This window comes from Schistocerca serialis, chromosome 3, assembly GCF_023864345.2.
Source record: "Schistocerca serialis cubense isolate TAMUIC-IGC-003099 chromosome 3, iqSchSeri2.2, whole genome shotgun sequence".
Lineage (NCBI taxonomy): Eukaryota > Metazoa > Arthropoda > Insecta > Orthoptera > Acrididae > Schistocerca > Schistocerca serialis.
Window position 1 is genome coordinate 905297691 of NC_064640.1, and position 16212 is coordinate 905313902.

Below are 16212 nucleotides of genomic sequence, written 5' to 3' on the forward strand. Positions count from 1 at the left end.
GTTATTGAATGTCAAGTGAAGGCATAATCAAGGAACGAGAAAATGTGAAAAAAATAATAGGTTCTGAAAATTCCCATTAGTATTGGTGAATACATTAGCTGTCTTGCAGAGCTAGAATCAGAGAAGTGCATTTTTTAAGATGTGGATGACATCTGCTTTATGGAAAGTATAAACAGCAGATGGAATTGCAACACGGATCTGTTGTTGCACCACCTTCGTCCTCAGTCCGCAAATCCATTTTAGTCGAAAGTTTACATACAGCATCTTCTGGCAATTTCATGATCAGCTACTAAATAATACCAGAAACTAACTCCCAAGATATGATCTATAGGTAGCATATTTATCTGACATTGTCCCATTTGCCAACACTGTATGACAACTACTCTTACTAAATAATCAGTTATGGAGAGATCTTTAATGCGATACGTGTTAGCTTCACTACACGCTTAATGTTTTTCATTTCCAATGATGACATTCACACAATGTCTATAAGTAAGTAGCAGATTTCTGGCATTGATGAACTAAACGACTGGTAAAATGTTCTGACCATTGGTTTTTGGAAACTTGTTAAGAATGTGGAAAAGTGTCATGTGTTTTGTGTTGCTATGAAGTGGAGTGTGGCATTCAATTTAAGTTACACGGCCCACTATAATAATGTGTAATTTACTTTTTGATGGCCTCTCGTATATATGTTCTGGGCTGGTTCCAACTCAGAGCTGAAAACATGCATAAAACTTTTCTCCAAAGAATTCTGAGTAATTAATTTGCGTGTGTGTTTGCATGCGTGTCTGAAAGAAAAAACATTGTTGATGGCTCAAAGTTGTAAGAAATAATTTGAAATTAATTCACTAATTGTGAATTCCTTGACGTAAAGTGTATGGGTATAGATCTTCCACTCAATAGTGACGTGAAAATTTGTGCTGAAATGGGTAGCAGATGAATACCTAATACAGCTGATGCCAAGGAATTTGCAGTCAGTGAATTAATTTTAGAAATATTTCATACAGCTGCAGATCGTCAACATTGTCTATTTTTTCAGACATGTAGGTAAGTATTCAAAGCCTAGGTGGGCACACGATGAAAATAACATTGGTCTCGATTCCTTGTTGTCTCATTCTCCCAAGTAATGCTGCAAGTGTTAGGTAATGAATTTAGTGGACTAAGATGTAAGGATGTTAGACAGTGTGACACTGGAGATTTGGGTTGGCCACTCTGGGGAGTGCGCATGGGTAGCCACTCGTGATAAGTGGGAAATCCAGTTTCGAGTCCCTGTCTGTCACAAAATTTTCATATGTTGCTATTGGGTAGTAGATCTATGCCTCATACAGCTGATGATGTCAAGGAATTTTAAGTCAGTGAATTAATTTCGAAATAATTTGTATGTTTGGCATACTTAAAAATAATACCTTACTTATTATAAAAATATTGAGTAGAGTTAGGGGAAATCAAATATTATTGCTGAAAACCGTATTATTAAACTACTTCATCTTTCTCAAGATATCTTAATTTTATGCCCAGTGAAAGCTAGAAAAGAAAATTTATGTAGAAACTTTAAAACACATTCTTTTATGGCAAGTATTTTTATTGAAGCACAACCAGCAGTTTTTCAGACAGGTACTTTTGTGCATTAGCATGAAAACTACTCCCTCTTTCCACAAAATAAATTATCTATAGTTTTTAGATTTTTAAATCAGAACAGTCTTTTGGAGATTTTTAATCAATATTATTATTACTTTGCCCAACTTTATTTCTGGGCAGCTTAATAGCCCAGTATCTTGACTTTGCTCTGATGCACTCAGATGCATAAAAAACTTTTCACCTTCTCTCCGTGACATTTAGTGCTGCGGGCAGGGCAGGTAAGGTTGTGATATTACTGTTTTATTACATATTGCAAATTGATTTTTGGTGTCACACTTAATTTCAAATTTTGTAATACAATGTTGTGTCAACACGTTCCACAGGCACAATGGAGTTACATAAGCAGTACCAGATATTTCTTATCATGCATATAGTTGCAGACATTTATCATGCACATAGTTCAAGCACATCATTGAAAAACAAATGAGAAAAATGCTGACATAAGATTGCCATGACAATCATAAATCTGAAGCTTCAAGAAGTGGAAGCACTTCCCTCTTCTGACGACGTTCGCACTTTGGACAAGGCTTCGATGCGTTAAGGCATCCTCCATGGAAAACAGCATGGCAGGCTGGACACTGGAACAATTTTCAATTTTATATAAATACTATAAAGTACTCAAGGACACTGATGCTTGCTTTTTAAATATACATGTTAGATCTACATATATACTGTCATTTTCTTTCCTGTTCTACTTGCAAATAGAGTGAGGGAAAAATGACTGTGTGCCTCCATATGAGCCCTAATTTTTATCTTCATGGCCCTTTGGCCAAATGTATGTCGCCAGTAGTAGAATTGTTCTGCAGTCAGCAGCAAATGTGGGTTTCCTAAATATTCTCAACAGTGTTTCACGAAAACAGTGGCATCTACCCACCATAGCAAACAGGGATTCCCATTTGAATCCACAAAGCATCTCTGTAACATTCATGTGTTGATCAAACCTATTGGTAACAAAACCAGTGGCACGTCTCTAAATTGTTTTGATGTCAGACCTGGAGGGGATCCCATAGCATCCTTAACCGCCGTTCCATTTCCTGTCACTTTCCAATGTTACACCTAGATATTTCATTGACCTGTCTGTGTCAAGCAGCACATCACTAACACTGTTTCTTCTACTCATTTGCAATAGCATACATTTTTCTGCAATTCATCAAGCCAAATAGAAATTCTGTCCAAGTCATCCTGTAACCATTTACAGACACTCAATGATGATACTTTCCCACATACTACAGCATCATCAGTGAATAGTCACAGATTGCTGCTCACCGTATCAGTCATATCATTTATGTATATAGTGAATCAGAATGGTCATATCACATTTCTCTGGGGCACTTCTGACAGTGCCCATGTCTCCTGACACTCGTCATTGAAGACAATGTACTGATTTCTATTACTTAAGAAGTCTTCGAGCTCAAGGGAATGTCACCAGAAAGTTCTTGGAATTAGGAATGGTGTTCTGGAGGTTTTATTTTGCTGTACACACACAATTTTTGGTCTCTATATATTTATTACATTAAAAAAATAATTGATGTGACTTACCGAACGAAAGTGCTGGCAGGTCGATAGACACACAAACATACACATGAAACTCAAGCTTTCGCAACAAACTGTTGCCTCATCAGGAAAGAGGGAAGGAGAGGGAAAGACGAAAGGATGTGGGTTTTAAGGGAGAGGGTAAGGAGTCATTCCAATCCCGGGAGCGGAAAAAAGGGGTATACACTCGCGCGCGCGCGCGCACACGCACACGCACACACATATATATCCATCCGTACATACACAGACACAAGCAGACATTTGTAAAGGCCATAGATATATTTTTCCCACGTGGAATGTTTCCTTCTATTATAAAAAAATAATTGTATATTTATGGCTAAATCATCAAAGAAAGTGAAACATTCACATTAGGCCATCAGTGCTGTACAGCATGTATTCAATTTAGAATTCTGATGAAAAGACAGTTAGAGCTGTCACTGGTATCATTAAGCAGAATATTATCGGCAGACTGGTTTGAAGACACGTACTTGTTATGTTAGGAGTGATAGGTGGAGGGTATGAACTCCAACAAGGAAATCAAAGGACTTTTTCTTCTGATTGCTAGTAGCCCCACCCATGAAGGTATAAGGCCAAAATAACTTTTGACCTACATTTTTCAAAGTTAAGTAGATGCATCATCTTGTTAGCTCGAATACTTGTAAATACAGTATGATTTTTATACAAAAACCGATGGGTATTTATGACGAATTTTGTGTGCGTGCACACGTGTGTGTGTGTGTGTGTGTGTGTGTGTGTGTGTGTGTGTCACATGCACACACACACACCTCGCTTTTGTGCAATTATTACTTTCTAAGTGATGAGTTACCCCAGAACATTATTCCATAAGACATTATTGAGTGGAAATGTATGAAGAGCATATCGATACATACACCCAAAAATTTGGAGCATTTTATCCTATTTACTGAACACATTGTGACAAAGAAAGCTGGGACCTCTTTTTCTTCCTCTCTTGTTTTGCCATCTGCCTCCTCAACTTAATTTTTGACTAATTACCATTAACATTCATGAGTATAATCTGCATTTTCATAAAAGAGAAAGGTTGGCCCTCACTCTTAAAGAATATAGCACCAGATCTAATTCTGTGCTTAGTTTTGTGTATGTCATCAATTTCCTAATTTATTTTGACGATTTCTAGTTAATATATTTTGTTATAGGGTGAAATCAGTAACTGTGTCGCAACTTAGATTCTATTGTTGACATACAAACAAATATAAATTCTGTACTAATTATAAACATTTGGAAGAAGTAGTACTAGGATTCTTTAAGTATTTATTTGGCTCTATTTGAAAACATGTTAGCAAAGCCAACCCTTATTTAATTTCAAAAATAATTACCAGATTTGTCAAAAGCATTGTTTGCATAACTATATCTGTTAAATTCATAATTTAAACAAATAATTTGGCCTAAACTTTGTGGTAGAAGTAACTGTTTAAAAGAAGTATTTTTTTCCTATATATTCAGTACCTATTATTGTTTGGATATATAAAGGCCCGATTTTTGGTTGTGAGACAGTCAGTCCAAGGTCAATTTTTCGGATAAGAAGCCTGTATCAATTTAGAGTAATAACAATGCGTCAACTGTATAGTGGAATTAGTGTAACACCAACAGGCTGTGTGTTGTTCAACAGCAAACTATTGTAGCAGTATGCTGATGTTTGCCTGGACGCCAGTAATGAGGCTTATCTAAATTTATCCATAGTTAACTGGTCATATGTCTGTTATATTGGGGGCTTGTGAATAGTGAGAGTAAAGAACTGTGATACACAACTGTGCAACTGTCAGCTACATCATTTGAAGGGATTATTTCAATAGTGGTACAAGTCCATTTTGAGAGACAGAGTCCTAAAGTTAAATGAGCACTGAAAAACCTGCATTCGAGATACCAGAAATGTTCAAGTATATGGCTTCTTGCTAGAGATGAATCTTTCTTTCTGTTTGTTTGGATCATTAATTTCAGAAGCATTATAGGCATAAAAGTGGAGGTAATGGACACTGAAATAAGCCCTTCATATATTATAGTCAGTGTTGAACCCCCCCCCCCCCCCCCCCCCAATCTCATTTTTTCAGCCAGTATAAAAATGCAGTGCGTTGACACAGAGGACTATCAACGGAGGACGATAAAGCAGGGGAACGTCACAACCTGCTCATGTGCTACATCAATTGTTGGTCTGATGCTCCCGTACAGAACTGAATATAATGTGTTTTCTCAAAATTAAGGGAGAGTCTATTTTCAGAGAACCACTTAATACTTCTCTGAAAAAACATAATTAACAATCTCTTCTGTTGCTTTCTCTCTGTAAAAAGTACCAATTCTGCTTTTTGAATGTGCCAACATTGTTTGAATTATTCAGTACACCTTTTTGCATTCTGTTTGTTAAGTATGATTCAAGCTGTAGGAGAGTAACATGATCTACACAAACAAACATCATGGAAAAATCACAAAAAACAGCGATATTTTATTATTTAAGGTTTTTAATATTTGGCGAGCGAATTTTTAAACAGCATTCTCCATCGGGTAACTATTCTGGAATCCAAATTGTGATGTACTGCATAAATTGTTTCTACTTAACACACTGACTGGTACATACTTAGTGATGGATATTTCACCACCAGGCTAGACCAGGCACATGCTATTAGGCATATAGTTCTGCTGTGGTTGCTGGTGGCTGCATGGCATGTCAACATGGTACATGTAGGAAAAACTTGCTGTGGCACTGATGCATTACATATATTACTGATGACATTTCTCACTAATCAGAGCAATTTTTCTGAATTCTTTTTGAAATTCCAACAACATATGAGGCTTTGTGTGTGTGTGTGTGTGTGTGTGTGTGTGTGTGTGTGTGTGTTGTTTTAGAATTTGTACAATTCTATTAATTTCAGTGAAGGATGTTGGTGCTACTTCTAGTTGCTTAAGGTTTTGTGGAATGGTATTTTAATATATTCTACTGCTTCTTCAACTTAACCGTTAATTGGATTTTTGTTGCATTGTTTAGGAAGTGGTTGTTAAAAGTAATTGTGAATTGTTACACAGCATTGTCATTTAGTTTTCTTTTTATGATAGCTTGTACTCTGGATGTCCTGTCTCCCCTTTAGTTTTAATCTTATTATATGCATTATTTTTGTTCAGATGTGCAGGCTTCAGAACACTTTAATAACTTTCTTAAAAAATACTACAATGTTTTTGTAGTATGACGTAACATCAGACCTGGATTTATTCTAGCCTTTATCTAAATTTCCCTTTTCTTCTTTCATGAGATTTTAATTTCCTCAGTTATCCATTACTTACTTTTTAAATGGATTTTCTTGATAACTTTTTAGGAAAGCTAGTTGCAAAACCTCAATTTGCATAGCTTACATTGGATAGTGATTGTATGCACTAATAGATTTGAGAGGTTTGCTGTGAATTGTGTATTGTTTCTTCACCTTGGACACTGTACACTCAATACACTTAATTCGTAAGTGAACTTAGCTATATTTCCTTCAACCAGCAACACATCAATAATGTGCTTATGTTGAAAGTCATAAAACTTTTCCATATTTCACCATCTACATATGCTAAATTGTATACATAAATAGTTACACACCACCTTGTACACTGTAGATTGTCTTCCTTAACTGAAAGAATACAGCAGTTGCAGCACACAAATGATAATTTCACAACTATTTTGATTATTATCCATTATTTTGTTACCTTCCTAGACGAAAGATCAGGATTTTACACCTGTTAGTTTGACGAGTTGATTTTCACATTTGATGGTGCTGTTTAGGTCAGTTGTTTTATACGTTCAATAATTTTTGTGAGAAAATTAAGTTTGCAAAAGAACTGCAAAACAAGAACAGGGAGTTAAATTTTCTGCATTTGAAATTGTACTGACAGAATAAAAAAAAAGGAAAATAAACTAACATTTTTCCTAACCTGACTTACTCAGACATTATTTCAGCAGACTCTTTTTCACCCACATGCTCATAAAGCAGCTTCTACTGAGCACTAAATCACACTTTGATTACGCCATTATCCGCTGAATGTCAACAGAAAGAAATTAACCTGATCAATATAATTGTGAGTAATAACATATGTGATCCAGCTGTAGTCGACCAGGTCCTCGGTAATAAAATGGCTAAAAAAATTTCAATGCTTAATAATAAAAGGAAGAAAAAAGGGAAAAGCAAAAAGTTCATTTCTGTACCTTTTCTGGGTAACATGCTGTACAGGATTAGCCCCCTCTTCACTAAAAAAATATGGCTGTAAGTTCTCATTCTCCACCAATAATAGTTTAAAGAAAAAATTAGTGCAGACGCTTGGGGGTAAAAGATCTGTTTACCAACTCAGGTGTTTGCAAAATGTATGACATCTGCCTGAGATGATATATAGGAAAATCGGGAAGGGCAGTCAAAGTTAAGCATTAAGAGCACTTGCTGGGCAAGGGAGATAACAACATATATAATTCCATGCACGCAAATCAATTGTTAAGTTCTGAACACTCCCAGAGAAAGCTTGAAGAAATGGTAATTTTACATAAAGAAGGAAAAGGTTGTAAGATTTATTGGAGGAGCTTGAGATTTTTAAACATTTAGCTAATACAGGTGGTTTTTATCATGAATGAACAGCTGCAGCTTATAAGGAGAGGTCCATAGTGGTGTGATTTACTTTTTGAAACTGATGTAGGTTAAGATCCCAGGTACCACACATTGCAGCCATTCACCCTAGTGGTTTCTTGTTTGAGAGTAACTGTCGAAAAAACATTCCAAGTTTTGCATGGTAGTCAACAGCATTAGAAAAGTAACATTTTATAGCATCCTTGTGTGGTATAATAGCTTCACATGCATGAGGTCGTGGGATCAAATCTCATCAGATGCACAAATCTCTTTTTTTTATTTTTAAATCTTCATTGAAATTACTTCACTATTTTTATTCAATTAATTTGTTTAAATGTAATTTTTTACTTCTATTCCTTTTTCACATTATTCTAATCATCGTATGAACTTTTTCAATTGTTTCATTGTTTCTTTATATTCCTTTTCCAATCAGAATTTTTGCAAATATGAATTTAATTGTATTTACCAACTATAATATGAAATTATTTGAAAATTCTGATCTACCAGTTAAAAAACAAAAGACTAAATAATCTATTTATGCAATGGTGTGAAAAATGTATTTTTGTTTCCAAATGTTGCAATTTGTTTTGCACTATAATCGTCATATATTATAACCTAAATACCTATTGCACTATAGACAAAATAATGCAGATAAAAATTTAAATGAAAGACTGGTTAATAAGTAAAATGAAATTCAAGCAAAATGAGAAACAAATATAATGAATGCAATAATGTGGACAAAAGAACAGGGTGATAAAAGAAATTAATCTGTAATTAATACATAAAATTAATTAAAAAACATGAACAAAGATTTCAAGTGAAGAAAGAATGACTAGAAGGAAAATGAGAGCAATTGAAGACGTTGATATTATTACAAAAATTATGTGACGAAGAAATGGAATTAAAAAAATTACATTTAAACCAATTAATTGAATAAAAATGATAAGTCATTTCAATAGATTGAAAAATAAAAAAAATCATGGACCTGATGAGATCAGTAAACACAACCTCTTGCATGTGAAGATTTTATTCTATCCACACAACTTAACTACAAAATACTGATCTACGCCCCCCCCCCCCCCCCCCCCCCAAAAACTTACTTGCAAATGAGGACCCACCAGGGAGAATGGCTGCAGTGTCTGATCTTAACCTACATCACCATATAGATGGTTTCAAAAAGTTGATTGCACTGCTGGTGATTTCACCTTATTAGTAATAAGAATTCCCTTGATGGCTTCAAGCCCTTACTCATGGCCACTTAATAACTGTTTACTGCCTGCATGCACTGTGTTGATGTCAGTTTCCTCATACTGACTTCTTCACCTCGCTTATACAGTACTGTATATTTAGAGTACTGCTGAATTGTCACATCATAATGAAAGGCGTCCAACATTCGTAACTATTTTAAGATGTGATGTGTCAGAGTTTTTATTTAGAACCTAAATAAATCTTTTAGTTACTACATTTCATCTATCTGAAGCAACAGTCTTTGTCCCTTGAGAAGGAAGATTTATCCATTGTGCCTGCAATTGTTCTAAGAAAGTTCTGTTTTTATAGGATTCTCTTTTATAATGAATTTTAAGACACGGCTTTGTAAATAATTTTATTAGCAGTGTATAACATATAAAATATTTCATGTTCTAGGTTGCACTGTTAAATGGAGGCTTAAGATATTTGTTAGCCACACACTATTTTTGTCAGTTATTAGACATATACTACTCAGCATATTTATTCATATGCAGATATGCACATTGCTTGACTGATACACACATAGTGCCCTATACACATAAGTTACCTTAACTTTAGTGCCCAGTGTGTCAGCCAGTTCACAAGTTTTATACATGATGTACACACTGTTTTTACCTGATGACAATGACTTGTTACCTTATGGTTTTTGAGGTGAACTTTGACTTGACAAGTGCCAAATAACTTTATTCTAATGTAGATTTTCAACACACATGTAACAAGTAAGTGTGTACTCTTGGATTCTAGTAGTTTATCCTGCATCTGTTGTTTTTGTTTTGCTTTATCCTTTTGTAACCAATGTGTAATTTGTCATCATTACAAATTTGTAGTTGTTACTGTCTCCTTCCGAAGAAAATAATTTTATAATTATCAAAACCTGGGTCAATGGTTCTAATAAACCCATGTTACGCAGGTGGTTGGCCAATTCTTTCATCCTCTCCAAGACTTGTATACATCATTTATGTGCTACTACACAACTAGTTTTTGACGTCAACAAACCAACTTTGGTTGCCTTGCAAAAGCAGGAAAGGCAATTCACAACATAAAATAGCCTCACTTAGCTCTATTAAACAGCATGCCTGAGGGTAACTGACTGCATGATAAGAAACAAATTAATCACAATGTCCAAAATAAGGTTAACTATGGATGACACTGAAAAAAGTTACTGACAGTTACACTTTTAAATTCAAATAACTACTGCAATAAAATTCCTAGCTCACTTCAAGTTTTAAAACTTGGAAGAACTTAATTTTGGTTAGCCCACTGAAAATATTTTAAAACACAGAGAGTGTAATCTATTGCAGTGTCTATTTGGCCTACTCACATAATAAGCTAAATATTATATCTACATTTACTGTCACTCAGAAAAAAATACTCTCTTCACAAATGTTGTCTGCAACAAGTTTAAGAGCATTATCGAAACTATAGCATTTAGTAATTGTAAAATGAGAAATGCTGCAATTGTACCAAGCTGAATGTTTGACCAGTTAATATTTATAGCTTAGCAGTAATAGCAGTCAAATAGTTTACCATCTGCTGCTTCCAATTGTTAGATATGCTGTTTTTTGTTTCCATAATCACTGCTAACATTAGTGATTTAAAACATCTACTGTCCTTTCTGCTGCAGTAAAAAGTTCTACATTTTGCTGTCTGTATGCAAGCAAGAAATGTGCCCCAGAACTTCATCCTGTTTAATTTTTTTTATGAACTCTATTGCACCATTTGGAAAGGTATAAAATCAATATGGTCTAAAACTACAGAATGAGTACATTACCAGAATAACTGCCACTAAAAGTGTGCCTAGCTACACTGATTAGCCAATAAGTTATGACCACCTACTTGGTCCACCTTTGGAACACGATACAACACTGAGTCTATGTGAAATGGATTCAAACAGTCCTTGGTAGTTTTCTGGAGGTATGTGGCACCAGATGTCTATGCACATGTCCACAATTCAAATAAATTATGGGAAAGTGGTTTGTGGGTGTGGAGTTGGTACCTGATAGTGTCCCTGATGTGCTCCATCGAATTCAGATCAGGCTAACTTGGTTGTGGTTGATGTTATTATAGAAAAGGAAGAGGAGATAGAATACTGCGAGAAGATTTTGACAGATCTCTTAATGATGTAAGTCAAAACAGAGATACTGGAGCAAATGACATTCACTCAGAATTGTTGACATCCTTGAGAGAACATACCACGTCAAAACTATTTCACCTGACATGCATTATACCTACCAATATCAATTCACTATAATGCTTCTCAAACTACTGTAAACAATTCTGGCTCTGTGACACAGACCATTATCCTGCTGAAAGATGCCATCCCCATTAAGGAAGCATCAAACATTTAGGGACGCAGGAGGTTGGCAATAATGTTCACAGTTGTCATGGTGCCTTCAATTACTACTGCAGGTCCCACAGAAACCCAGAATAGAATATTACTACCACACCACACTGCATCTGTGATTAAGACCTCGTGTAACAAGATACGTGATTCATCTGTCAAGGCAACATGTTTCCATTGAGCCATGGTCCAATCTCAATGATTCCATGCCCATTGCAATTGGAACTGATGTCACGTCAACATGGGAATACAATATGAATGTCTGCTGCAGAGTGCCATCTGCAACATGAGCACTAAAGGGTGTAGTCTGAAACACTTGTGCCTGAACCAGCATTGTACTCTTGTCATCAGATCTGCCCCATTTTTGGCTTGTACCTTCGACATATCTCTGTTCCACATACTTTCCTTACTGCATCACATGCCCAACATACCACGTGGCATTCAATCTTTCAGTGGGCAGTGTTCATAACATTTCGGTTCATCAGTGTATGAAGAAATAAATGTAATGTTGTACACTTATTTGGTCACTGTTCCATTGTGAAACTGTAAAGCCAAGTTGAAATTTACCAAAGTGAATCTGTAACTTTTCGACTTTTGGGTATAATGTGCAACCTGCTACCTAAATGGGTGGTTGGTTAATTCTATCTAGATTTACAGAGTGTTCAAGCCTCTGACTTCCACATTCTACGATGAGGTGTGGATGTCCAACATCTTGCTGCTCACTCATGGTTTCACTGCTCAACTACTCTCTGTAGATCCTCATGACAGTAGCTTGTGAACAGCAAACAAGTTCCTCCATTTCCTAGATGTTTGTTCATAGGTGCCGGATCATAACAACCTAAACTTTGTTAGAGTCATGTATATCAGTGGATTTCCCCACTTTTGGCTTGTATCTTGGACATATCTCTGTTCCACATACTTTCCTTACTGCATCATATGCCCAACATACCACGTGGCATTCAATCTTTCAGTGGGCAGTGTTCATAATGTTTCGGTTCATCAGTGTATGAAGAAATGAATGTAATGTTGTACACTTATTTGGTCATTGTTCCATTGTGAAACTGTAAAGCCAAGTTGAAATTTGCCATAATGAATCTGTAGCTTCTCGACTTTTGGGTATAATGTGCAACCTGCTATCTAAATGGGTGGTTGGTTGATTCAGGGGGGAGGGGATCAAATAGAGAGGCCATCGATCCCATCGGTTTAGGGAAGGATGGGGAAGGAAGTCAGCCGTGCCCTTTCAAAGGAAGATCCCGGCATTTACCTGAAGCGATATAGGGCAATCACGGAAAATCTAAATCAGGATAGCCAGATGCAGTTTTGAACCATCGTCTTCCTGAATGAGAGTCCAGTGTGCTAATTACTGTGCCACCTCGCTCGGTACTACCTACACGCAGCATGAAATAGTATGTTTGAAACTGGCAAGTAGTCTGGGAAAATAATTCCACTGTGAATGTGCAAAAATGTGTGTCCTGAAAACCACAAAATAACAGGAACCAAGCAAGTTTCTGCCTCAGGCTGTTAAACTGAAATCTACTTACATTTTCTTTTGTGCTTGACAATTCTTATTAACAGTCTACAATTATTGAGTGTGCTGGTGCAGTAGACAGACAATGGACTTGTATTCATGACTTCCATCATTTACCTAAATCACTTAAGGCAGATGCTGGGACTTCCCTGTCAAGAGCACAGCCAACATCCTTTCCTACCCTTCAACAACCTCAGCTTGTTCTCCTTTACAGGATGTTAAACCTTATCTCCCTTCCTGCATACAACTGAATATTAAAATTGTTGTAGCTGTCTTGGGAAAGAATCAGAGCTCCAAGAACTAATATGAGGGGTGTTCCATCCTGATTTACACTTTATCTTTTTTCACACTCACTAAGAACCTCTTGGCCTCAGCAGATACATGCTCTTTCTCAATATTGTCTCCAGTAAGCTGCACGCTTGCGCCACCAATGTCGTAACCATCGATCCAATTTTTTGGAGTTTGTCACACCCACCACAGGATTGCTGCTTGCAGTTCGTGGACGTCTGGGCAATGATGTCCAGCAGAGGTTTCTTCACAGCCCTGAATACATAGCAATCTGAAGAGGCCAAGTCAGTAGAATGCGATGGGTGTTGCAGTTCCTGGAAGCCAAAGTCAGCGATGACAGCCAGGGATTTCTGACTCGTATGTGGACAAGTGCTGTCGTGTTGCAAGAGCACTCCTTTCGCTCATTTTCCTGGCTTTTTCTTTTGAATTGCATGGGGCAACCTCTGAAGAGTCTCCACATACACTGTGCTGTTAATGGTGGTCCCCAGTTCCAGCCACTCAATGAGGTGGTTTTCATCCCTCTCCCAAAAGAATGGCCATGTGTTTTCCCACTGAAGATGCTATATGGAACTTCTTTAGCAGGGGGCTGCCTTTATGCTTTCACTTCATTGATTGGGCTTTGGCCTCTGGCTCATGTTAGTCAAGCCAAGTCTTACAGCCAGTAACGAGTTTGGAAAATGACCCTTCTGGATCCTGGCTGTGGTGTTGAAGGAGATCACTGCACTCATCCTTGTGCTGTCGTGTTTGTGTTGCATTCAGGGTTTTGGGAACTCACCTAGAAGACACTTACCCAAGCTTAAGGTGTTCAGACACTATGTGGTGTAGAATGCTTGTGGCATGTCCTGTGGCCACCTCCAGTTCCATGAATGTGATGCACCTATTCTCCTGAATAAGCTTTTCCACTCTTGAAATGTTCACTGGTGTTAACACAGTCACTTTCCATCCAGAACTGGTCACTTTCTTCATTGATATGCCACCACTCTTCCAGTCACCTACCCCGTTGTACAAGGTTTTTCATGGCAATGCATGCTCTCCACACACTGCCACCAATCAGCTGTTGTCAGCTAACATAAAGACAGCAGTTGGGAAAATGGAATGTAATGTGCTGGGATTAGACTTCTAGTGACTGTCCTGAAACATATGGATAAACAAACGTACTACATACCTGCAATGGCAAAGATGCATCAGATGGCCCACCATGAATGATGGCAACAAATAAAGTGTAAATCACTATTGAACACCCCATTGAAACCAACAATGCTCATACTGTTATAGGTACTGAAAGCTGGATATTAGTTCAGTTGAAATTTTTACAAAGGACCTAACGGTGTTCAGAAAGGACAGATTAAATGCAGTTGGTGGTCATGTGTTTGTTGCTGTTAGCAGTGGTAGTGAAACTGAAGCAGATAGTTCCTGTGAGTTAGTATGGATAGAGGTTGTACCTGACAACAGAAATAAATTAATCACTCATTCCTTTTAACAGCTCTCTGACTTAGATGATACAGTTTCTGAATGGTTCAAGAGAAAACTTAAATCTCATTTGAAATATGTACCTAACTCATTCAATTATAGTTGGTGGTGACTAGAATCACCCTCAATATGTTGCTGAAAATACATGTTTAAAGTTTGTGCTTGGCATAAAATATCATACTAAATGGTTTCTCTGAAAATTATTTTGAACAATTAGTTCACGAGCCCAGTCAAAGTGTAAATGGTTGCGAAAATGTACCTGTCCTCTTAGCAACAAATAATCCTCCTCAGCAGATAGGGAGTGTCATGACTGACAAAGGGATTAGTGACCACAAAGTGGTTGTTGTGAGACGGAATACTGTAACATCCAAATCCACTAAAAAATAAATACAAAATATACACTCCTGGAAATGGAAAAAAGAACACATTGACACCGGTGTGTCAGACCCACCATACTTGCTCCGGACACTGCGAGAGGGCTGTACAAGCAATGATCACACGCACGGCACAGCGGACACACCAGGAACCGCGGTGTTGGCCGTCGAATGGCGCTAGCTGCGCAGCATTTGTGCACCGCCGCCGTCAGTGTCAGCCAGTTTGCCGTGGCATACGGAGCTCCATCGCAGTCTTTAACACTGGTAGCATGCCGCGACAGCGTGGACGTGAACCGTATGTGCAGTTGACGGACTTTGAGCGAGGGCGTATAGTGGGCATGCGGGAGGCCGAGTGGACGTACCGCCGAATTGCTCAACACGTGGGGCGTGAGGTCTCCACAGTACATCGATGTTGTCGCCAGTGGTCAGCGGAAGGTGCACGTGCCCGTCGACCTGGGACTGGACCGCAGCGACGCACGGATGCACGCCAAGACCATAGGATCCTACGTAGTGCCGTAGGGAACCGCACCGCCACTTCCCAGCAAATTAGGGACACTGTTGCTCCTGGGGTATCGGCGAGGACCATTCGCAACTGTCTCCATGAAGCTGGGCTGCGGTCCTGCACACCGTTAGGCCGTCTTCCGCTCACGCCCCAACATCGTGCAGCCCGCCTCCAGTGGTGTCGCGACAGGCGTGAATGGAGGGACGAATGGAGACGTGTCGTCTTCAGCGATGAGAGTCGCTTCTGCCTTGGTGCCAATGATGGTCGTATGCGTGCTTGGCGCCGTGCAGGTGAGCGCCACAATCAGGACTGCATACGACCGAGGCACACAGGGCCAACACCCGGCATCATGGTGTGGGGAGCGATCTCCTACACTGGCCGTACACCACTGTTGATCGTCGAGGGGACACTGAATAGTGCACGGTACATCCAAACCGTCATCGAACCCATCGTTCTACCATTCCTAGACCGGCAAGGGAACTTGCTGTTCCAACAGGACAATGCACGTCCGCATGTATCCCGTGCCACCCAACGTGCTCTAGAAGGTGTAAGTCAACTACCCTGGCCAGCAAGATCTCCGCATCTGTCCCCCATTGAGCATGTTTGGGACTGGATGAAGCGTCGTCTCACGCGGTCTGCACGTCCAGCACGACCGCTGGTCCAACTGAGGT

The 16212-nt window shown here is 38.3% G+C and overlaps 1 protein-coding gene across 1 annotated transcript in view; it reads right to left on the reverse strand.

Moving 5' to 3' along the window:
- Positions 1-1914: 1914 nt before the first annotated feature.
- Positions 1915-16212, reverse strand: part of LOC126471162 (run domain Beclin-1-interacting and cysteine-rich domain-containing protein) — a 166220-nt gene continuing 151922 nt past the window's right edge. Inside the window, exon 8 of the mRNA XM_050099264.1 lies at positions 1915-2216. Coding sequence (XP_049955221.1) covers positions 2097-2216 — 120 coding nt within the window. The 3' untranslated portion in view covers positions 1915-2096. The remainder of the gene's footprint in view (positions 2217-16212) is intronic.